This window comes from Dendropsophus ebraccatus, chromosome 2, assembly GCF_027789765.1.
Source record: "Dendropsophus ebraccatus isolate aDenEbr1 chromosome 2, aDenEbr1.pat, whole genome shotgun sequence".
NCBI lineage: Eukaryota > Metazoa > Chordata > Amphibia > Anura > Hylidae > Dendropsophus > Dendropsophus ebraccatus.
The window spans coordinates 86,261,785-86,287,147 of NC_091455.1; the positions used below are offsets into that span (position 1 = coordinate 86,261,785).

At 39.3% G+C, this 25,363-nt stretch overlaps 1 protein-coding gene across 1 annotated transcript in view; it reads right to left on the reverse strand.

Moving 5' to 3' along the window:
* Window positions 1–25,363, reverse strand: part of CARMIL1 (capping protein regulator and myosin 1 linker 1) — a 198,219-nt gene that overhangs the window by 83,188 nt on the left and 89,668 nt on the right. The window contains exons 12-17 of the mRNA XM_069957911.1: window positions 17,844–17,930; window positions 14,223–14,326; window positions 12,739–12,816; window positions 12,227–12,303; window positions 11,641–11,745; window positions 2,431–2,500 (exon numbers count right to left, since the gene is read on the reverse strand). Of these exons, the coding sequence (XP_069814012.1) occupies window positions 2,431–2,500; window positions 11,641–11,745; window positions 12,227–12,303; window positions 12,739–12,816; window positions 14,223–14,326; window positions 17,844–17,930 (521 nt within the window). The remainder of the gene's footprint in view (window positions 1–2,430; window positions 2,501–11,640; window positions 11,746–12,226; window positions 12,304–12,738; window positions 12,817–14,222; window positions 14,327–17,843; window positions 17,931–25,363) is intronic.

The following is a 25,363-nucleotide window of genomic DNA, read 5'->3' on the forward strand; positions in this document are numbered from 1 at the left end:
AGACCTAGATAAGACACAGATGGTACTTACACAGTGACCAAGCTTAGGAAGCATGACAGAGAAAGCGGATAGAGATAAGTACACAAAAGACATTGCATGCATAAGTATATAAATGTAACAGTCATAATGAGGTTTCCTATACAAGGCTGGCAGATATGAATCTAATTCAACACTATCATTTGTTCAAAGTTATACTCTCAAACAGCTGTGGTCAAAAGTTTAAATGTAAGGGCTTGTTCATACTACAGTATTTGTGTGGAATTTCAAGCAGAGTCTGTGCCGCAGACCCGCTTGAAGTTCCTCCTCTCCCAATAATTGAATAGGATGTCTCATGTGCACTCCGACATCTACCCAAAGAACTGAAATGTGATATTTTCAGCATTTTTTCTCATACGAGCACATATGTTGTCACTATCCACCTATCTCCAGTTGCTGCATGCAGAGGGCCATATTAAACAGACAATGATAAACAAATATTATCCCCAACATCATGTTCTTTATTTTACATAAGTCTAAATGTACAGGCACTAATCACTATTCTGATTATATATTTCAATTTAAAATTGGCAAACCAATGCACCCACAAAACGTATGTAGTAGGGTCAAGATGGAGCCTGGTAAATATAATAGGGACTTCAGAGACCCTGTCCATTTAGTGTCCAAATATTTTAAATATAATTACTTCCAGTTCACTCTCCATAACCTTACTACAATAACATGCTTCACCAACAGCAGCATACTTGGGTTCTTAGTAACGATTTTATTTAAAATTTCAGTTTTCATTATTAGCAAATGTGTTTTCACTGTCCATTTAACAAATCTGATTAATGGAAAAAAATTATGAAAAAAATGGATGAAAAAACAGATCCATGCATTTTGAGCCGTTTTTTAATAGACTTCTATAAAAAAAAAAAAAAAAGAAAAAAAAAAAAAAAAGAAAGAAAAAGGAAAAGGCACAAAAAACATCAATTTTTTTTAGCATTAACAGTGGGAAAAAAAGCTAAAATTTCTATACTGACAGAAATATGGGCAATTAAGAAAATATAATATAAAAAAAACCTACTTAATTTATATTCCTTAGGGCTCTTGCACACTACAGAATTTGTGCGGACAAGGTCCGTCGGATTCTGTGTGCTCGCCCCCTGCGCTCCTGCTTGAAGATCTGCCCGTTCCATAGGTTCTATTTTATTCAGGCAGATTCCACAGTATGCCTAAAAATGAAATAAGTTGCCTTGCACACTGGGGAAATCATGCAGATAACTTGACAGTGATTCCGTCGCTTGCTCCCCCGCAGTCCCGTTTGACGTTTTGCCGTTCACATGGAAGTGACATTTCACTTCTTTGGGCGGACAGCGGAATCCACCCTATCATAGAATGCAGTCTATGGGACGGGAAGATTGTCAAGCGGGAGCGCACACGGAATCACAGCAAGTTATCCGCTTGATTTCCTCAGTGTGCAAGGCATCTTACATGTCAATCCTTTGGACGGATGGCGAAATCCGCTGGACCATAGAAAGGAGTTCCTGTGATGGCCAGATGTTGAAGCGGGAGCGTGCACGGAATCTGCTGAAGCTTATCCGTAGTGTACAAGGGCCCTTACAGAGTGTAAGCACCAGGAGTAGCATTGTATAAAGCTATTTAAAAGCAGACAGAGAGCATGGGCACAGCCTGCTGTATAAAAGAAAGATGGAGCCACATTGGCACTGCACGCTCGGCTGTTTCTGATACGGTCCTTCTCTGCTACAGCAAGCTGTGCCTGTGCTCTGTTTACTTCTGAATGGCTTCATCTGATGCTACACCTAATGCTGGCATCGGGTATAGCATCTGATTAGGTGAAGGCATCCAGGGCACAGCATTTAGATAAGGCATAGCAAGCATACAGTTCAGCTATGCGCTGCCCGTACACACTACTGAAACTCCACTTTAGGAATGGGAAAAGGTGTGTGTGTGTGTGTGTGTGTGTGGGGGGGGGGGGTTCAAGCAATAGGGACCAGATCCCATGATAAAGTAGATTAAAATGTGCTAAAATCTCTTAGAATTTTAAAAAATATTTCCTGACAGATACACTTTAATTTATGCAAGAATATTCCAGAGGGCTGAGAGAAAGGAATAGTTGGGGAATAGTTTTTACTAAATATGATATGTCAAGAATGGTGACTGGTGCCGTTTGAAAGGAAAATTACATGGTGAGCATTCCTAGATGCTCGCGAAGATGTCTTTTTTATGGTAAGATCACTGCTAGTCTTTAAAACAGTAGGACAATCATTATAGGCCAGTCATTATCTAGCTGACAATAAAAAAAAAACTAAACTGAAGAGATATAAATATGAAATGACATTTATAGCCCACAACATGAAAATAATATCTAAATCAGAATTCTTATTCACAGTGTAAAATGATTGTAAATGTACTGACACCAAATTCTCTTACCTCACAGTTACTGAGATCTAGGGATACCTCCTTTAGGTTAAGGTTACATGCCAAGCCAAGTAACAGAGCTCTGTAATATAAGATTCATCTAGTTATTAAGAATAAAATATACCCTTTATATTATGCAGCTCTCTCATCACAGATAATGGCAGGATGGAAAAATGTGCTATGGTGTCTACTGTGCGGAACAGCAAACTCTGCATTCTGAAAGCCAACCGAACGCAGTACAGACAGCGGGCATATGGTGTTTCTTTACACTTGACTGAAGCTGGTATGGAAACTGTAAAATAATTATCTAATATCACCACATGTAACATCCTTCTACATTTTGTATATTTTTATATTTCATTATTTAAAAATGTCTTTCAGAAACGGACTTTTTTTAATGTAAAATAGTCACTCAAAAGCAGTGTTCCGCACATGGCAAGATCGATGTGTTCTTCACTTAAAGGTTAATATATGTTCTACTAATTTAAATTTAGAGGTGGTCCTGCACAAGCAATCATTTCTAGATTAAACTATGTGGTGGGACCTAAATGCTCTTGACATCATTAGGAGTCTAGCTGTGATCACATCCTATAAACACATCCAACCCATGTTGTTATAATTGATGACAGCACAGAACTGTTCACAATAGGCAATATCACTTAATCACATTAAGGGTTAACCTATTCTGCAGCACTTTACATAGCTTGTCATTGGTCAAATCAGTCTGTGTCCCAATTAGAGCAACAATTTGAGTGTGGAGGGAAGCCAGAGTACCTGGAAGAAACCCACAAACCCAGGTAGAACATACAAACTCCTTGCAGATGTTGTCCTTGGTGGGATGTAAACCCAGGTCCCCAGCGCCGCAACAAGACAACAGTACTTACCACTGAGCTACTGTGAATTTTTTTTATGTTACAAGGTAGATTTTTTTAATTAAACTTTTCATGCTCCTATAAAAAAAGTTGCCCCTTTGTATTCTTTGTTTTCTCATTTACTTTTGCATGGCTGCTTGATGCACGCATTACAAGACACCACTAATTTTAGCAGCTATAAAGATACTCACTCTTTTTTAAAACAATTCCTTTATATTGCTTTTTACATAAAGCTATGTTTTTCATTTTAAAGATATCAAAAGAACTTAACCTTTTAGTCTCTAGATTGGTCTACTATAATATAATTTTGGTAATCTGCAAAGAAATTAACTCCAGCATGTGTTTTATTAAGCCTTTATGTTGATTCTTTTGTGTTTTGGGTAAAGAACAATTAGTGATAAACCAATTGTTTAGGTGAAGACCCCCAGATCTCCAGTAGGAAGCATGTATAGCTGTACAGTTTCTTTATACAGTACCAAAGCATTAAATATCTATGTGAATAATTGAGGGCACTCGAGATCAGGCCTGGTTTCTTGCAGCTGAGCTAATCTTTATATTTTCAATGGTCATTTTGCTGTGCAATTTCCACAGGGATATAATACTTATGCAAATAAGCCGACGACAAATTTAATTATGTGTTACCATTTAATTGTGTTCTAAACTTCTATGTGTGTTATGCTTTTTTGTTGTTCTATTAAATTGGATTAAGACCAAGATGAAAAATACTCTTTTAAATTACAAAGGCTGACAAAAGAAAATGCTTTGTTAAACCTAAAAATATAATTCTAAAAATGTGATGTCGAATCACTTTGGTTTACACAGCAAATAATGAAAATGGTTTAAAGTGAAGCGTACAATATTCCAAGAATTATTTATGCCTTTTTTATGCTGTTACTATGTTAGGTTAAACCCATTAAAGAATATGTCTTGCAAAAAATACCCCAAAAAAACCCCAATCATTGGCCAGCAGGGGGGTGCGGCACCATAATAAAGAATGTATACTTACCGACAAATGTAATCCAAATCTACAGTGTGTGGTTCTTGGATTTAATAATAAATTTAATTTAAAAAAAAAAAATGTATGGCATTGGTATAAACTCTTGCAGCCTAGAAAGATTTCTGGTATACAGAAAAGTACAGAATTTGTGAAAGATGATCTAGTATAGCCAGTCTGCTGATACATGAGTTTATTTAGGCTACATAGTCAGTCTACTGTTAATGGAAATAGCAATACAGGGCCATACTGCTGTGACGAGGTGAAGGAGGTCCAGACTACAAAGCCAGACTGCTGTTATAGTGGGCGGTTCAGACTACACATACAGGTGGTTGTTACAGGGTATGATCCTGAGAACAAACTGCTGGTAAATGGATTGACTCACACAACAAACACAGTCAGCCTGCAGTTATAGACGATGAAAGGAGGCTTCCAGACTGTTGTAAAAGGGCAAACAGATTAGACATCCAGACTGCGTCTACATTGGATTATTTAGACTCACACTTAGGGTACTATTACTTGGGCCGATGGAAGCCTAATCATTACTGTAAACAAGCACCAATCTGCTATATCAGCGCTCGTTTACTGGGCCTATTACACGGCCCAATAGTCGTTTAACAAGGGCTGCACGGACATTGTTACCGATGTCCTTGCATCCCTAGCTTAAACAGTATACATTAACAGTCCATGCTACAGGGCTCTTCTTGTGGTCTGCTTCTTCCCGGGTCTCACGCTCCGCAGCTGCTTCAGAGCGCCCTGTCTGAGCAGACAGGCCGCTTAGCCAATCACTGGCTGGTCCTGAAGCTGCAGCATGCGGGACACGGAGGAGCCCTGGGACATGGATGGATAATGTATATTGTTTGTAATTGGTCAGCCACCGGCCGGGCATTGCTATTACACAAGGCCATGCGCTGTCGGCGCCTGACAAATTTAGGTCCAGGTCTAAACTAACAATCAGCCAATGATCACGGAGTGATAATCGGCCGAATTCAGACGATTATCGCTCCGTGTAATCGGGCCCTTAGACTTCTTGTAATGGTCCAGATTGCTCTGCTGTACATCTAACCCCATAAAAAGCTTACTATGAAGTGAACTCACTCTTTAAAGTAAGCTTGCAAGCTGGGTTGGAAGAGTGGAAGGGGTTGGTTAGTAAGGTGAAGAAATATGAGGAGATAATGGCAAGGAGATCTAATAAAGCAACCTTAAGGTTTCAGAAGCTCTGGAAACGTTGGAAAGATTGAGGTTTTTTTTTTCTCTCCTTCTGTGCTGTGGGTGGGTATGTGGCAGGGGGGGATAATATATTGTGAATTGTGATACTTTGCTTTTACTATGAAAACAATAAAAAAATATTTGAGTATGAAAAAAAAAGTAAGAGCTTGCAGCCATCAAGCCAATTTTGACAAAAATATCCATATTTCCTAAAAAACCCAGCTCTCTGTAGAATGTAGTAAGTATCAAATTATCTCCCACCTGGACCATATACAAAGTGACAGTTCAGATATTCTGACACATCATTTCTCTTATAATAAATGTGCCAGATTTTGATTTGTAAGCTTCAATAACTGTATTTTTATTGGTCACCACCATGGTCTACATAAACAAAACAATTGTAAAATAGAGTATTATACCATCTGCTCTTATTTGAGCACAGCTGATATTATGTATGCAAATATAGGAAAACTATAAGACTCGGTTTCCAGCAATCTTGCAATCCTTATTGCAAGATGGTCAGATGCTCTGAATGACAACTTCACTTGGCATCATGCTTACAGTTATTTTAATAATATAAAATATATATAGCTCAGGCTCAGTTAAGTGACTATAAATACATGTTCCTGGGTCGATGTTTACAGGGCACAAAATTGACTAAAAAACTAATTTCTGAAAAGAGAACTACACCTTCTTGAACACCCCAATTCTTTTTGTGGCAATAGATGCCAAGTTTGCAGCCTAGTGTTGACATTCAGGGGGACATGTACAAATACAAACCTGTATATTGTCACTATATAAGTAACACAAGAAAATAAGAAACAAAACCTTCACATACTACCGAAATTTGTCATTGATGTGAATCATCATGCGATCGTTTTTTTTTCTTTTTACGGTGTTTCTGACTAGATAACTAAAAGCTAGAATGTAGGCAGCTTTTATCACCAAACATCTTGAATATATTTTTATATTAAAGTGAATGTCAAGAAATTATTAAGAGTGGCATACTTGTATGCCAGTCTTAAATAAAGCACCCCCCCCCCATATTTAGAGGTGCACGCCAGGACCCGAGCCTGCCACATGGTGGGAACAGAAATCTATATTTGCTGCAGAGCAGGTGTAGATTGCTGCCATTGTTTTATGCCTGTTTCCAGGTGTAAACTACAGTATGATAAATTAGGTGTGGGGGAGGCCACAATGCCTCCCTACCTTGCCATGCCCCCCTGCCCATCCACCAGGCGAGTGGGGCTTAAGCCTGGTGTACTCTATTGAAAAGGTAAGAATCTATGCCTTTTCTGTGGCATAGGCCAGGGTGCACACTGATAAATGTGCCCCTTTGTGCTAATAAATGTTACTTTATCTATATAGAGGTCAGAGCTTTACATGGACATGGCAAGAAATTATGAAATTTTTGCTTCCTTTAGCCACCACTAGGGGAAAGCTCAGGGCTTACTACATACTCATGTACTATTGTGTTTACATGGTTGCTGTCATTTCAACAGATTTACTACAAAATAGTGGAAATATTGCAATATATCTTCTCTATACATTATCAGACCAAAAATTCTTACTTGTCAGGCTGTGCATAGATGTGTAAGGAGACAGTAGGGGTGGAAGAGGCTGGAGAGAGACAGAAGCAGACAGAGAGACACAACTACAGCTTGTAGTGAGTAATAAATGTCACCCTGTGCTGGATTTACAGCTTAGACTGCTCAGTACTGCTCTATAAAGTATGCTGTTGCTGATTCTACAGGGGTGCTAAAGAGATACCTCTGAGTGTATGTGTGTAGGAGACAACATGGCAGCTCATCTCCAATGACAGAGCAACTAAAAATTTATAATGGGGCCTTCAGGGGAAAACTGGTGAAAATGCCAGTTCGATAATAGGCAGATAATGTGCTACTCTTCTAGTGAGCATACACCGATTACAGCTTATGCAGACAAATTACCAAAAATGACAGGTATGCTTTTTATCTCCTTAGCTTTCTCTCGAGTAGTGAAGGCAGCCAGAAGTTTATCGTTCGAGTCAGTGTCTCAGCAGTGGGTCTTGGGTTCTGTTTCAGAAAAGCTAGGCTCCTACCACTATAAATGTATATGATAAAAGAAGCATCGAATTTACATCCTATTTAGATTAAGCCAGCCATTCAATTAAAAGCTTTTACTACCATTAAATGGTCATTTTTTGTGGCATTTTAAATTCAAGTAAAATCAAGAAAAGATTGGCGGCAGATTAAAAGATTACACTTTGTCAATATGTATTGTTGCTACAATGATACCAGTTTATGCGGCACTGATATCAGCACTGGTGCAGCTACTCACATCTACATGCAGATAAACTTGTTTATTTCATATTCCTACATTGATAACTTTTGGGAAACTATTCAATACAAGAGTTTTCTATAGATTTGATATAGTATTTAATAAATAAACAACAACAAAACCATTATTTATTTACAGATCTTTAATCTCTGAAAACCACAAAATTGTCTGGGATTGAACCAAACAAGGATGGCTTTATTGCCAACAGGTACTCGCAACAAACATGGGCAGCACAGTGGCTCAGTGGTTAGTGGTTCAAATCCCACCAAGGGCAACATCTGCAAAGAGTTTGTATGTTCTCTCCATGTTTGCATGGGTTTCCTCCGGGTACTCCGGTTTCCTCCCACACCCAAAACATACAGATAGGTGGATTTAGATTGTGAGCCCTAATGGGGACAGGAAGCAATAATTGGCGAAACTATGTAAAGTGCTGCGGAATCTGTGTGCGCTATACAAATAAAAGCATTGTTATATAATAATATGCTTTTATTTTTTTATAATAACAAACATACAGTAGTTTGGGGTATTAAAGGGCATGGGGATGTAGTAAAGACAGTGAAGAGTCTCCCTTTCCCCTAAACCATGGCTTCTTTCTCCAATCTCAGTTTTAGGGTGGTATTACATGGGACAATTTTTCGCCGATTAACGATCTCAAACGACCACTATGACAAACTATATTAAATTATCGTTACTTTTGGTTGTTCTTGGTTGTTCGTTGATAGACCAGGGAACGACCGAACGACGTGTCATTACACCGAACGGTGTTCGGACTATTTGTGAACAATCAGTGATAAAAATACAGTAGGTCCACTTTCTTTCAAAAAATTTACAATTTCTTCTTGGTCGTTTTATCATTGCCTGCTATTAAACGAAACGATTATCGTTTAAAGCCAAACGATCTAACGATTTTTCAAACGATAGTTGTCCCGTGTAATATGGCCCTAAGTTACATAGGAGGTGTGAATAAAACGTGTCAAGCTCTGATTGTGAACAGCAACAAGGTAGAGGGTTCATTGCTTTATTAGTCACCCCTGTCATCTATACATGGTACACGAGACCTTTGGAGTGATTTTTTTATAATCAACTATAATGCTACTCTGCAACCCATAGTGATGTATTTTTCTAAACAATCTATTCATTTATTCCGTGATATATTTATTACAATTACTGCTGAGCTTTCCTGTGTAAGCTTTGTCAATTCCCCCCTCTTAACAGATTCTAAAAATACCATCAATTGCATTACATTTTAGAAAGATGGAACTAGATGCAACAACCCTGATTAAAGACAGATCCTTCTATACAGAAAATCTGGAAGATAGACTACTATACTATCAAAAGGAACAGCTGCAGCTGTCATGTTCTATTTTAGTCTTTATTATGCATTAGGATTAATGCAGCTGTAAAGTAAGGATGAAAAAAACAGTACAGACAATTTAAAATAAAAGCCAATAATTGACACTTGAAGTAATCTTTGGGTCTGCCCCACCTAGCCAGCAGCATCCTTGGTTAAAGGCAAAGGTCTGTCTTCTGCTAAATTCTTAAAGCCACAGATCACATAAACGAGGAAGCAGGGCTTTATGGATTTGACAGCTATAACCTGCACTGCCTGTTTTTACTCGTCACACCCTACATTCACTAAAATGCCTCCGGGTCATAGAATGTCTGTAATAATCCCAATGAGCACAACTTATCCCCGACTAAATGATATCAGTTCAGTAAGACTCCAGCAATATTACAGTATATTTGCCACATTAAACCCAAGACAAAGCATGCTTCCTGTAAATTACACATATATAACATAAGGCCTAGTGCTCCCAAAAGAACACTAAATGGAAGTACCCTGCAAGTTATAGTTTCCTGCTCTCAGGCTGGGGAGATGAGGGCCGTAACGTTTATAAAAATCCCCAATGGACACTTCCTTAACCTCACATCGAGTTCTAAGAGCCATTTACATACTGTACGTGTGAATGACATTAGCATGTTCTCTAAAGTTATCTATTTTAGGTCTGGTATTTCTGTAAGAATAATTTTCACGACACTACTTTGTATCTGGAAATATTTGGCACCACCTCTGTCTGTCACAGCAAACACATAGTATACCTTGTGGCTAAATTATGGCTAGCACATTCTGTATGTTATGCTAATGAGCACACCTTATATCATTTTATTCTCGCTCCTCTGTGTACTGTCTGTCACTGCTACAATGTAAAGCTTGGGGAGTTCTGCCTATTGAAAGCACATGAAGAATGACAAACGACTGAGATGTTTGACACAGCTGCTTCATTTCTCACAACTCTGACGACTAGAAACTGATTCTATACTGTGAACTGTCACATAAATAAAAAAAATAAAAAACAAAACAATAGCCATTCATTAAAGAGAACCTGTCGTACAGCACTCTATCAAAGAGTGCTTTTGTTTAACTACATGGTATCAAAAGAGGATTGGAGTGCCCCATGCACATAGAATAGGAGGTCTGATCTAGGCTTCCTGTGAGAGCTTCAGTTGTTTATCGGTACAAATGTACTTTTGTTGTGTTTCTGTTCTTTTGGTAATATTTTTGATACGACAGGCATTATTTCCGTGCAAGGATGTTGACTCCTGTATCAGTTTCTTTCTATTGCCTGTATGCACCCTATGTGATTTCTGTTTGTTTGGTGTTGGGAAATTAATAAAAACATTTAAATGTATAAAGAAAAACTGTCACCCCCATGCCGGGGTGAATGCCGCCCGAGCCCCAAATGAATGGAGCAGTCATTCTCTATGGGCATCGGACGCAAATATGCAGCACGAGCGCCAGGCTCCCGACAAGGATATCTCAAGTGTAACAAACACTGGAGGTAGCTGGAGGTGTCTAGCGCCCTCCCCCTGCAGCGTGCCATTTCGGGTGCTGTTACTCATGTGCAAGAGAGCCCCACCTCCCAAAACATTGTGCAGTAGGGGAAGGACGTTAGACACCTCCAGCGCTTGTTACACACAGCCAAATCAATGCAAAATTGAGAAAGAAATAAAAGTCAAACGAAGACGACTAAACGGGAGTGAACCTTTCCATTTGTTATACTCACATGCAATAACAGTTAATGCAGAGCTCGGACTATTGAACTATTCTATTTTGTAAGCCAAGAAATGTGAATGTTGTGAGTATCCTGGAGTATGAAGTAACAGTGATTAACCAAGCACTTGTACTAGCTGTCAACAAGACATTATCAGGTCAGATCAATGGAGACACCACCTTCAAACTTACAGGATCTACTGTGGTTCTAGCACATCCTACAGAGACTCTGTTGGACCGAAATCTGGAGAAAGCCAAGGCCAAGAAAGCACTATGAACTTAGTTCCTTTTTCAGAACTTTGTCACATTCTCTAAACCCCTCCTAAGCAATTTTACAGTGTGGTGGCACATTATCCTGCCATAAAGGTGTGTAACTAGTCTGCAACAGTGTTTCTGGTAGGTAATGTGTGTCAAAGCAACATCCACGTGAATGTAAGGACTCAATGTTTTTAGCTGAACGCTGGATGGAGCATGGCAGTACCTTCTCTAGCTTGCCTTCTCTCATAGAACATCCTGGTGCAATTATGTTCCCCAGGTAAGTAACACACATGCATCCAACCAACCAACATAATGTAAAGGAAAATGTGATTCCCAAAAGCAGGCCATATTCTTCCATTTTTTAACAACTTCTGGTATGGCTAGGGCCATTTTACATGGCCAGATGCAGTGTCCCAAATGAGGACCGATCAGAAAGATCAGCACTTGTTTGCAGAAAAAGTCACAAGGCTTCACAACTCAGTGAAATGCTGAAGTAACACAAGAATACAAAAACTTACTTCAGAGGCTCAGGCGCGAGTTTTGTTCCAGAAAAGTTGATGTGTGTTAAAGCATGAGAGCTGCTAAAGAACTGCTTAAAAGATGGTGGCACTTCTTTTCCTTTCCTGTAGATAACAATAATTATATTAATAGAAAGTCTGCTCAGACAAGATATAAAATTTTAAAAACATTTCAAGATTTTAAAAAGTTTCAGAAATTCAGCATCTTGAATTTAAAAAAGTGAACTAACTACAGTAAAAGTTGTAAATAAAATTTATATAAATATATATTTTAATTTTTTTTTTTTTTTTTTTTTTTTTACTTTTTACAACTCTGTGATTACAGGTGCCAATTATTGGTTTAAGAAGTGATGTTGGCAGCCAAGATGGGATGTACATGACAGGTTCTTAGGAAAACTGAAGAAAAGGTCAGTGGCAAACAATGGCACTGGAGACGCCACGGATATAACCTAAGTATTATAGCACACTTATATATCCAAATCTGTAAGTATAAAATGAGACCTTAAGGTAAACATAAATGGATGGAGAAAGCAAAGTTTTTTTTTCTAAAAATTCACATTATCAGTATAACAAATGAGATTAATACCTGTGGGGAAAGAAGGTCTTGGAAAGATTGAGTGTAGTAAGGTGCTGCAAGCAGCCACGCAGTAATGCACCACATACCTGAAGAAGGAACATTAATACTGTCATTACAATGTAGTCCAACAGTACTTTCCCACTTAAAAAGTAGCCATAAATAAAATATTTTCCACACTTGAGACCAGAAGTCCTAACGTATTTCCATGTAAAATAAATCTTTTTTTTAAAGTTTAGCAGATGAATTGAAATTACATATTTTAGTGGTAATGTTTCAGTAACGCATGTGAAGCAAAAAGTCCATAAAATGTATAATATAGGTATGCATGCATGTACAAATACTAAGATAAATGAAAAACATGCACAGCCCTAACCAATAATGGTAAAGGGCAGAGCAATTGGGGCTCAACAACTAGGAGAGGTCTTGTGCTACTGAGAAGAAAATGCCATACGACTACAATTTCAATAAAATTTTCATTCTCTGAAAGCCACTATTAGAAGTTACAGTAAACTCATTATTACCGCATCTGCTGAACACTCAGTGTTCGATAAATCCAGGTACTTAATGGCATTTGGCGTTGCCAAAAAAGTATACAAACACTAAAAGACAAAAAAAAAAAATTAATGAAACAGCATATGAAGATAATACACAGTATACATAGAAGTACAAATAATCTGTAGGTTATCAGAAGAAAATGCAGTAAAATTAACTTTTAAATTTTTAAAAAAGGTCTGTTGAGCACTTTTTTTTTTTTTTTGGCATTGATCGTGTTTTCACTTGGAGCTGAGCTGCATCACCAGACCATGGACAGGTGTGGTGCTTTTGGAATACAGCAGCAATGTTTTTATAACCCAGGATTATTCTTTTATTCTGTGAACAGGTTATATAAAATAACACAGTTTACTGATATCAACATATTTCCTATAATAAACGAATAGGGAAATATTACAATTTTACTACTAAAGTAATTTTATTACTTCTACTACTAAAGTAATTTTAATACTACTACTGTACATGGATAGGTTAATAAAAAGTGAAGTGTCGGAAAGGACTAGGCCTTCATTAATTTAATGCCATAAGACAGGTGACAAAATGGCAGCTTTGATAAGAATATATTGTAAGTGATAGATGCACTATGATCTATCATAGATAATCTATGCACTATAGATCTATCATAGATAATCTATGCACTATGATCAACATATTTCCTATAATAAACGAATAGGGAAATATTACAATTTTACTACTAAAGTAATTTTATTACTTCTACTACTAAAGTAATTTTATTACTACTACTGTACATGGATAGGTTAATAAAAAGTGAAGTGTCGGAAAGAACTAGTCCTTCATTAATTTAATGCCATAAGACAGGTGACAAAATGGCAGCTTTGATAAGAATATATTGTAAGTGATAGATGCACTATAGATCTATCATAGATAATCTATGCACTAGATAATCTAGAATAAAATTCAATAAAATATTGAATGCCCAAAGAATACAAAAAGGTTTGACATATAATGGAAAACATACAGTTTTTCTCCAAAAATAAGGCCTAGGGCTTATTTTCGAGGTAGGTCTTATTTTCAGAGAAACATGGTATGCCCCACTTCACTGTAGCCCCAGTCTATATGGTAGTTAGCTGCAATACTGTATGTCCCACTGTAGTTAGGGCTTCCACCATATGGTATACATCCCCTCTCTGTAGTAAGACCCCCCATACTGTGCATCTTTTGCAGCTTGCATTGAGCTGGTAGGGACAGAGCATAACAAGTCTGATTGGCCGATGGCACCAAGTGTCAGGGATCTGGTCAGCTGACTGTAGCTAGGGCTTATTTTTGGGGTAGAACTTATTTCTCAAGCCTACTGCAAAATGAAGCTTAGTCTATTTTTACAGTAGGTCATATTTTTCGAGGAACATAGTAGCTAACAATACAGAAAAAGGACTTATTTTTTAGTTATATAATACAACCTTCCTATAAACAGAAAGCAAGGTATGGTACATACTGAAAGGTCATCACCACGGAGCAAATTCCCTGAGAGATCAAGGTGGGTGAGGGTGCTTGCTATCAGCTGAGTTGCACTCAGTGACTGGGACAGACTATTCACTCCTAGGAATATAAAAAAAACATTTAGTGCTCGGCACAAAGAGGAAAATGACAAAGGCAAATTTTACATAAATAGGTGATTTCTGGCATGTTAAATCATGTACTTATATTGGAAATGATAGTTTATATTTTATAGCACCTTGTTCCTATAATGCAAATACACCCCTCAAACTACTGGGGGATTTCTCTTTGAATGTATTTTTTATATTTATTGGCGGAGATTTATCAAACATGGTGTAAAGTCAAGCTGACTCAGTTTCCCCTAGCAACCAATCAGATTCCACTTTTCATTCCTCACAGACTCCTTGGAAAATGAAAAGTGGAATCTGATTGGTTGCTAGGAGCAACTGAGCCAATTTCACTTTACACCATGTTTGATAAATCTGCCCCTTTGTTTTTACTTATGATGTGCAAAATAAAGAAAAAAAATTACAAAATTTGTAACAGGGATCTATGGGGACAATGTCTCTTGCACTGTAATGAGTATGAAGCTAGAATAAAAAAATGCATTCAAAAGGTGCCCATTGCCTTTAAACTTCTACCCCCCCCCCAGCATCAGTTGTTCACTATTTGTGTATCATAAGTCTTTAAGCATCTGGTCCAGGTGTCAACAGTACTGTATACTGTAGGCATCACTTAAGGAGAAGGTAGGTTGAAAGAGGAAACTCAAGAGGTCCAAATAGAAAGCTTCAGTCTTGGATATTAAAAAATATGTGCACAGCAATATTAAAAAAATAAAATGCTATTTTTTTTCTTTTTTGGAGGGGGGGGTGTTACAAAGTTTACCCTTTGGTAAAACTGATATGTCATCCATGGGATTTTTTTTACACTTCAAGGCTGGGTTCACACTATGTATATTTGAGGCTGTATTTGTGAGGCTGTATAGCAACCAAAACCAGGAGTGGATTGAAAACACAGAAAGGCTCTGTTCACATAATGTTGTAATTGAGTGGATGGCCATCATTTAATGGCAAATATTTGCTGTTATTTTAAAACAACGGCTGTGGTATTAAAATAATGGCCGTTATTTACTGTTATATGGCGGCCATCCACTCAATTTCAACATTGTGTGAACAGATCCTTTCTGTGTTTTCAATCCACTCCTGGTTTTGGTTGCTATGAGGACCTGACATGAGGACCAAATACAGCCTCAAATATACTGTGTGTGAACCCAGCCCAAATTTGTAGAGATCAATGCATTACATATGTTCTGCATTGATCTCTGCAATCTGCATTAAGTACTAAGGGCCGCTAAAGCCCATAGTAAATTATTGCAGAGTCGGGATCTGTGTTAGTTTCATAGCGTAGCGGAGGTCCAATCCAACAAGAATGACAGACTACCCCTTTGTGACTGCATGGTGCGCATGGATCGTGTTTTTAAATGATGCTGTCAGTTTTGACAATGCCATTTAAATGGTTAATTAGCTTACTAATGGCCGGAGCTACCAGCAGCATGGTTCAGTGCAGAGCAGACCCCTCGATGTACCCCCTTAGGGACTCCATGAGATATGGGTCCTTAAGGAGTTATTGCCACATATAATAATAATAATAATAATAAATTTATTTGTATAGCGCCAACAGATTCCGCAGCGCTTTTTTTCTATGCATACAGTACCGAGGTACATAATACGCAGTTAAATTGGAATAAATAAGTACATAGTTAATAAAAATAACAAAAAATACAGAATACAGAGTATAGACGAGACCTGCTCGTTGGAGCTTACAGACTAATTTTCATAGACACCAGGCATAAGTGCTTTATTTGTCCATGGTCCAGCCATTGTACATAATTAGAATTACAGGATGAGCCAGTAACAACGCCAATGTCTGATGCAGGTAAACATATAAAGTGCAGGAAAAGTCAGAGAAATAGAGCAAGGGAAACAGAAGGGGGAAACAGTTTAGGGAACGTTATAAGCGAGCCTGAAGAGATGAGTCTTCAGGGCACCCTTGAAACTGTGGGTATTGGGTATTAGTCTGATGTGTTTGGGTAGGGCATTCCAGAAAATTGGTGCAGCACGAGAGAAGTCTTGGAGGCGGGAATGAGAGGTTCTGATTATGGAAGATATTAAGGTTAGATCATTTGCAGAGCGCAGAGCACGGGAAGGATGGTAGGTGGAGATGAGGGAGGAGATGTATGGAGGGGCAGAGTTGTGGAGAGCTTTATGGCTGAGGGTGAGGAGCTTGAAGTGGATTCTGGATTTGATGGGTAACCAGTGCAGTGACTGGCACAGAGGAGAGACATCGGTATAGCGGCTGGAGAGGAAGATGAGTCTGGCTGCTGCGTTCAGGATAGACTGGAGAGGGGAGAGCTTAGACAGAGGAAGACCGATTAGTAGGGAGTTACAGTAGTCAAGACGGGAGTGGATCAGGGCGACAGTCAGAGTCTGAGCGGTGTCAGTGGTGAGGAATGGGCGGATTCTGGAGATGTTTTTGAGATGGAGATGACAGGAGCGTGTAAGAGCTTGGATATAGGGTGTAAAGGATAGATTGGAGTCCAAAAAAACCCCCAGACATCGAGCCTGATGCACAGGAGTGATGCTAGTACCACAGACTGAGAGGGAGATGTCGGGTTTAGGTTTGTTAGAGGGAGGAAATACAAGAAGTTCAGTTTTAGAGAGATTATAGATGAAAAAGGTGTGGCCTACTTGGTAGACAGAGCCTATGGCACCTACATTTGCTCACATGCTCCTGAGATAAAACTATAAATCAAATACCTATAAAACTGCATATAATCCGCTCCAGTATTGCTAACTAGCAGAACTACATCAGAGTATTAGAAGCATAAAGTATTCAACTTTCATTGCAAATAAGGTTAATTTGTAAAATTTACAAACATTCAGCTGTTTGCATATGGCCAGTCAATGGCCACCAGTCCAGTAATATTCTTGGCTTTGGATGCAGCAACTGTTTTCAAGTAAGGCGGCTGTGATGGCCACTCCATAATGTTATAAGATATCGTCTGAAACCTTCATGGACTTTGCAGTATGCTTGGGATCATGGCCATGTTGGAATCAGCTTCCTTACAAAAGACATGTTGTTTTCTTATAGGATTTCTGAGACCCCCCAGGCACTGCAGGTTTCCAGTGCCAGAGTAGGGAAACCTGAAAGCATTCCCATTCTCTAGCCAGTGCAGGTATTTGATTTGTTTTATTGCAAGCACACCTGATACAACTAATGAAGCCCTTGATGCTTGAAACAACAGATTTACTCTGGACAGTTCCTGTCATGGACAACGGGAGAGGTTTTCTATGAAGATTTGCTACTGCCCTGGACAGTTTGCAACATGGACAGAGGTGGCAGCAGAGAGAACTGTATCAGACTGAAAAGAATACACCACTTCATACAGAGCATACAGTAGCTAATAAGTACTGGAAGGCTTGAGATTTTTTAGTAATTTACAAATCTGTATAACTTTTTGACACAAGTTGCGTTGAAAACTATTTTTTTTCCTTAGGGGTATTCCTTTAAAGTATGATTTTGAGTATGACACAGAAAAGACATTGAAAATGTTGCATACCTTTAGGTGATATTGAGGTTTTTGATAAATTTAAATGTATCAATCCCTTAGGTAGTTTGGCAAACTGTGTACTCAAAAAAGAAACACCTGTAAGAGAACACAAGGAAACAGATGATATAAACATGCCTGTACATAAATGCATACACTGTATGGATACCATACCATACTGACATAAACTAGACAAACATTGTCAATACACCCTATAAAACTTGTAGACTAATAGCAGGAAATCCTTCAAATGCAGATCTTCTGTTATGAGGTCCTCTTCTCTGGAAGAATCAGCAGAGCCACATATGATATACTTACAGGAGATATATTTGCCAACCTGTGCTCTTCCAGAAAGAGCACCGATCTTGTCCTCAGCTGTGGTGTAGTTTTTGTAGCTCATTTCAATAGAAGTGTAGGGAGCTGAATTATAATACCGCAACCTGGGGACAGGGGTGGGGCAGTTTTTGCTGAATAATCTTTTCAAAAGCAAAATCTAACCTGCTGTTATGTTCCCATAGGACAGGAGACGCTGAGGAAAAAGGTAGTTGTCCTCAGTGCCGTTTCCTCAAAACCTTTTATTAATATGTACACTACCGTTCAAAAGTTTGGGGTCACATTGAAATGTCCTTATTTTTGAAGGAAAAGCACTGTACTTTTCAATGAAGATAACTGTAAACTAGTACTAACTTTAAACAAATACACTCTATACATTGCTAATGTGGTAAATGACTATTCTAGCTGCAAATGTCTGGTTTTTGGTGCAATATCTACATAGGTGTATAGAGGCCCATTTCCAGCAACTATCACTCCAGTGTTCTAATGTTACAATGTGTTTGCTCAATGGCTCAGAAGGCTAATTGATGATTAGAAAACCCTTGTGCAATCATGTTCACACATCTGAAAACAGTCTAGCTCGTTACAGAAGCTACAAAACTGACCTTCCTTTGAGCAGATTGTGTTTCTGGAGCATCACATTTGTGGGGTCAATTAAACGCTCAAAATGGCCAGAAAAAGAGAACTTTCATCTGAAACTCGACAGTCTATTCTTGTTCTTAGAAATGAAGGCTATTCCATGCGAGAAATTTCTAAGAAATTGAAGATTTCCTACAACGGTGTGTACTACACCCTTCAGAGGACAGCACAAACAGGCTCTAACAAGAGTAAAAAAAGAAGTGGAGGCCGCGTTGCACAACTAAGCAAGAAGATAAGGACATTAGAGTCTCTAGTTTGAGAAACAGACGCCTCACAGGTCCCCAACTGGCATCTTCATTAAATAGTACCCGCAAAACACCAGTGTCAACATCTACAGTGAAGAGGAGGCTACCGGATTTTGGGCTTCAGGGCAGAGTGGCAAAGAAAAAGCCATATCTGAGACTGGCCAATAAAAGAAAAAGATTAAGATGGGCAAAAGAACACAGACATTGGACAGATGAAGACTGGAAAAAAGTGTTGTGGACGGATGAATCCAAGTTTGAGGTGTTTGGATCACAAAGAAGAACGTTTGTGAGACGCAGAACAAATGAAAAGATGCTGATAGAATGCCTGACGCCATCTGTTAAGCATGGTGGAGGTAATGTAATGGTCTGGGGTTGCTTTGGTGCTGGTAAGGTGGGAGATTTGTACAGGGTAAAAGGGATTCTGAATAAGGAAGGCTATCACTCAATTTTGCAACGCCATGCCATACCCAGTGGACAGCGCTTGATTGGAGCCAATTTCATCCCACAACAGGACAATGACCCTAAACACACCTCCAAATTGTGCAAGAACTATTTACAGCAGAAGCAGGCAGCTGGTATTCTATCGGTAATGGAGTGGCCAGCGCAGTCACCAGATCTGAACCCCATTGAGCTGTTGTGGGAGCAGCTTGACCGAATGGTACGCCAGAAGTGCCTATCCAACCAATCCAACTTGTGGGAGCTGCTTCTAGAAGCGTGGGGTGCAATTTCTCCAGCTTACCTCAACAGATTAATAGCTAGAATGCCAAAGGTGTGCAATGCTGTAATTGCTGCAAGAGGAGGATTCCTTGACGAAAGCAAAGTTTGATGTAAAAACAATGTTATTTCAAATACAAATCATTATTTCTAACCTTGTCAATGTCTTGACTCTATTTTCTATTCATTTCACAACATATGGTGGTGAAGAAGTGTGACTTTTCATGGAAAACACAAAATTGTTTGGGTGACCCCAAACTTTTGAACGGTAGTGTATATTAGGCAGTTTGGTGCACTTGGGGTGGTACTACAGCTCTCGGCACACCAATCCAGCTTCATCTTCTATATTATTGAGGTGGCGCTCTGCAGCAACGTCGCTCCGGCCACTCATCACTACAGAGTGCCAGATGAATATTCATAAGAAGGGGGTGGGCTGCTGGGCGGATTGGTGTACCAAGGGCTGTAGTATAGCCACCAGTGCACCAAAATGCAAAATTAACATATAAATAAAATGGAGGATTGCAGAGAAACGGTGATGAGGATAAAAACATAAGAAAATCCCCTTCTTCCTTTGCATCCACTGGTCTATGGAATCATAACGGCAAATTAGATTTTTCTAACCTGTGGTTATCTTCCCTTCATGCTTTCTCCAAATCACTTGAAAGGGTTATGTGGTAACATTAGTGAACATTCCCTTAATATATCTATTTAAAATAAATCTGAATATTTAGATCTGTAATATCTCTAAAAACCTCTTTGACGTCTTCAATATAAATTGAAGGGCCACAAAATGATTTGATAAGACAAATAATCTTCCATTTAGTGGTAATCTATGGAGAATTATCTCGACTATACGGTATTATTACTGTAATAATAATACATTTAATAGTGATAGTTTATATATTGTGAAAGAACAATGACCTCCCTACATAAAGTTCTGTTTCAGCGGTTGGGAAACGGGTTTTATATATATATAGCTGTATTGTGTTTGTAAAATAATATATCAGCACGATAATAGCAATTTGTCAGAGGCTGTGCAGAAACTTCTGAAGGGAATGGGTAATTACAGGGAGCGCTGATAAAGGCGGAGGCATTTTAATATGAGATCTTTCTATCTTTGTGCAGGTGAGTCAGAAAAACCTAGACAATAAGAACTCTTGATTCACTCCTTCTATTTAAATACTACAGTAGCGAAGAAATAATAGCCTGAAAGTTTTGGGCTACAGTTGAAAGTTTGGAGAGTTATTCAAGGTTTAATGGAACACTCCAGGCAATACTTGTACACCATGTTATGCCTACATTATTTACTGCCGCCTGGAGCTGAGACAGCCGTAGGCCAATGGAAGGACTGGTCCTCTTGCTGTCTTTATGTTACTGCATGAATAAAGGCCTATGGCTTAGGACGGGTCAATGGGTGCTGTGAGTTTAATTGTACTTTATAAGATATATACAACTCTTCATTTTGCAAATAAACGCAAAATAAAAAAAAATTATTTTGTAGAGTTTTCTAATCACGGCTTTATACTGTACAGTGGTGCCTTGGATTACGAGCATAATTTGTTCCATAACTGTGCTTGTAATCCAAATCCACTCTTTAAGCAAAGCAAATTTTCCAATAAGAAATCATTGAAATGGTTTCACACACCGAAAATAATTTTTTATTCTGACAGATGAGCTCAGCTGCTATTTGATTTTTAGCTTGTGCTCATATATATATATATATATATATATATATATATATATATATATTTGTGTATGAAATCTAATCTATTTATTATTTATTTGCATATGCACTTTAACTTGATTTTTTATGTCACTGCAGCCTCATTACAGTATAACTAAATGTGAGCTCCCATGTGCAGTATAGGATTTAATTCATCATAGTGCTGGTATATTTATACTATATTAATGTATTTGCATTGAACAATAATTTTATTTCTGTGGCTTTGATCATGTATTTACAATAATAATCATGTTTATTATATGCACTTGCACTTTTCGTTATCATGTGTATGTACTTATGATATCTCATCATCGCCATCTATATGTGAATCTTATACAATCATTTTTGCAGCACTAATTCTGTAAATAGCACCTTTTGTCCCACATTAACTGGTACCTAGGCCCCCTGGGATACATGTTTTAATGGTTGTTTTTAATGTTATTTGGATAATGTACTATGTAATAATTCTTTTGGGCAGTAAATTATATTCAATTCATTAAGAAGATGGTACAAAAAACATTTCACAAGATACTATATACACCTCAAACTTGCCTCCATGTTATATAAATACTATTAATAATGTATGTATTGGACTTTTGTGGGGTACTGATTTTCCCTTGATGAGAATTTGTAATTAAACCAGTTTATTCCACCATATCAGTGTGGTTGATTTATCCAGTCCTTCTTATTTTACCAGGCTGTAAAGGGTGTCTACACCAATCCAGAAGATCTTATAACTTTGATTTACAGTCCATTAAGACAACTAACTCCTTTGGCTAAAAACAGCATGGTTTTAAAGGATAATAAGATATAATTGTAGCTTAACAGTAACTGCAAAAATACAGGGTGTCTCAACTCAAATCTAAAAGAGTCTATCCTAAAAATAATCTAAGAGTATAGTTTAGTATAGAGATTTAACACATCTTAAAAACGGGAGTAGTTACATTAGGAGTATCTCAATAACACATTTCTTAAATTAGAAGTGTCCTTACTCACTTGGGCAGATGCAATTGTCAGTCCTTACACATTGGATGAAATGTTAAAGCCTAAGGCTGGCTATACACATGATATTTATCTACAGACCTGCCCGGGTGATCGCTAGATTGTCTGGGCAGCCCATAGAATATTACACAGAGTGACGGCAGCATATTGCTGCTATCCTCATTGCTGAAGTTTCAAAATGTTGAAAGACAATGATAAGCAGACATCGTGCATGTTGGCTGATCGTTGTCTTCTATTACACTAAGCGATTATCGGCCTATATCGGTCCTCTTTTTGTGTTAATTAGATGGTGGGGGCGTGGTTTATATGTCATAGCATGTTAGGTGTGATTCATCAATTGCTTTTTATTAATGTTTGCAAAAGGTCATGCAACATTGCATATAAAGCATGCAGATGATAGGTCTCTCATGACTTACATAATCTCCATTTGCTGTCAGAGAATGAAGATTCTTGCTTATCTTTGCTACTAAAAATGGGCACAACAGTGCACAACTGAGAGGTGAACAGAATTTTTATATCTGGGCAGTTCTAAGTCATCTAACATGTAAGAAGCAAGGAAGTAAACTACCGCCTTGTCTAGGTAGTGTTTTACAGTGTGTGCTATAAAGGCACAAAAACCTCACCTGCAATTACTCAAAATTATACAGTCATACTGCAGAACAGGAGAGAGACTGGGTAAATGTTGAAAGACCAAATTTTGCCTGGAAAGGGTGTAATTTTCTGCTGCAATTAAACTATCGTAGTTGCTATTCCCTTGTCATGAAAACTTTTCTTGAATTAGTTTATTAGAAAATAAAAGATCTCAACACTTATATGGGGAGGCTAATTGTAACCCATTTCATTCATGCATCATGTTCAATGCAACAGACTGTTTAATACAATTCCATCAGATATTTCCCCTAAAACAGGGGTGGGGAACCTCCGGCCCGCGGGCCGCATCCGGCCCCTGACACCTCCGGATGTGGCCCGCGGCTCCCCTGTGACATGCGCCGCTCTGGAGGAGAAGGAGCCGACACACAGGGCATCCTCCTGTGTCTGTGACAGCTGCCAGGAGGATGCTGTGAGTGCCGGCTCCTTCCCCTCAGAGCGGTGCACATCTTCTGACTCCTGCCCTCCTGTGACGTGCGCCGCGCTGGTGAGGCAGGAGCTGGCACAGACACAGGAAGATGTGTTGTATGCCGGCTCCTGCCTCACCAGCGCGGCGCAGAGCGGCGCACGTCTTCTGACTCCTGCGGGCCGCGCGCGATGACGTCATTTCATCGCGCGCCGCCTGCAGGAGAAGACCGGCACAGAAGAGAGGAGGGAGAAGAGGACCTGGACAGCGTGGGAGCGGAGGAAAGGTGAGTGGGATGTTTATTTTTTTCATTTGGGACAGACACTGGGGGTTAACTAGGCTACCAGGGACATGACTGGGGGGTTAACTAGGCCACAAGGGACATGACTGGGGGGTTAACTAGGCCACCAGGGACATGACTGGGGGGGTTAACTAGGCTACCAGGGACATGACTGGGGGGGTTAACTAGGCTACCAGGGACATGACTGGGGGGGTTAACTAGGCTACCAGGGACATGACTGGGGGGGTTAACTAGGCCACCAGGGACATGACTGGGGGGGTTAACTAGGCCACCAGGGACATGACTGAGGAGTTAACTAGGCTACCAGGGACATGACTGGGGGGGTTAACTAGGCCACCAGGGACATGACTGAGGAGTTAACTAGGCTACCAGGGACATGACTGAGGGGTTAACTAGGCCACCAGGGACATGACTGAGGGGTTAACTAGGCTACCAGGGACATGACTGAGGAGTTAACTAGGCCACCAGGAACATGACTGAGGAGTTAACTAGGCTACCAGGGACATGACTGAGGAGTTAACTAGGCCTCCAGGGACATGACTGAGGAGTTAACTAGGCTACCAGGGACATGACTGGGGGGGTTAACTAGGCCATGAGGGACATGACTGAGGAGTTAACTAGGCTACCAGGGACATGACTGAGGGGTTAACTAGGCCACCAGGGACATGACTGAGGAGTTAACTAGGCTACCAGGGACATGGCTGGGGGGTTAACTAGGCTACCAGGGACATCACTAAGGATTCAAATCAGGTACAAGGGGCATCACAGAGGGTTAACTACAATAGCAGGGGCATTAGGGGAACAATACTTTGCCTTGTTCGGGTGCTGCAAACCTCCGCTACTAACTGCCGCGCACGGTATAACATTGAGTGCGGCCCTCGAATGATTTTATTAAGGCCCGACCGGCCTTCGACATGGAAAAGGTTCCCCACCCCTGCCCTAAAAGAATCCTTTCACCAGTTTCCTTATCCTAATTCTCCTTCCCAATGACATAGACTTCTTTTCTCTGCTGTGAGAGACAGTCTGAATGGAGCAGCCATGTACCCACTATCCATTCACTTTCTATGGAGCTTACAGAAACAGACCATTACTGTACTCTGGTATAGCTCAGGTAATCATTAACCATCAGCCATTTATCATCTACCATTATGCCTGTTTAAGTACTCAGCCTTTGGAGTGTAGGGCCCAATATTTTCTGTATGTACACTAATCAGTCCATAGTCTAGTGCAAACTGTGTAAGCATTCTACAGTCTAAACTTTTTAAAACTTACTCATCTAGTCATGTAGGTGGCCTGGAAATCCTAACAAGTCATGGCTGGCGGGAAATCTTGCCCGTAATCATGCCTCCCCGGAAGTGTTGGTGCTCAGGATGGCCCCTTTGTGACGCTGCTGGCTCCTGTACCCAGATGCTCCCAGAGAGGAATGATTGCCAGCACATAGGAGCCTATTCATAGCTTTAACAGTGATTTTTGCATGATTGGCTGTCATTAAGTCACAGTTCAGCAGAAATCCTCTAGTTT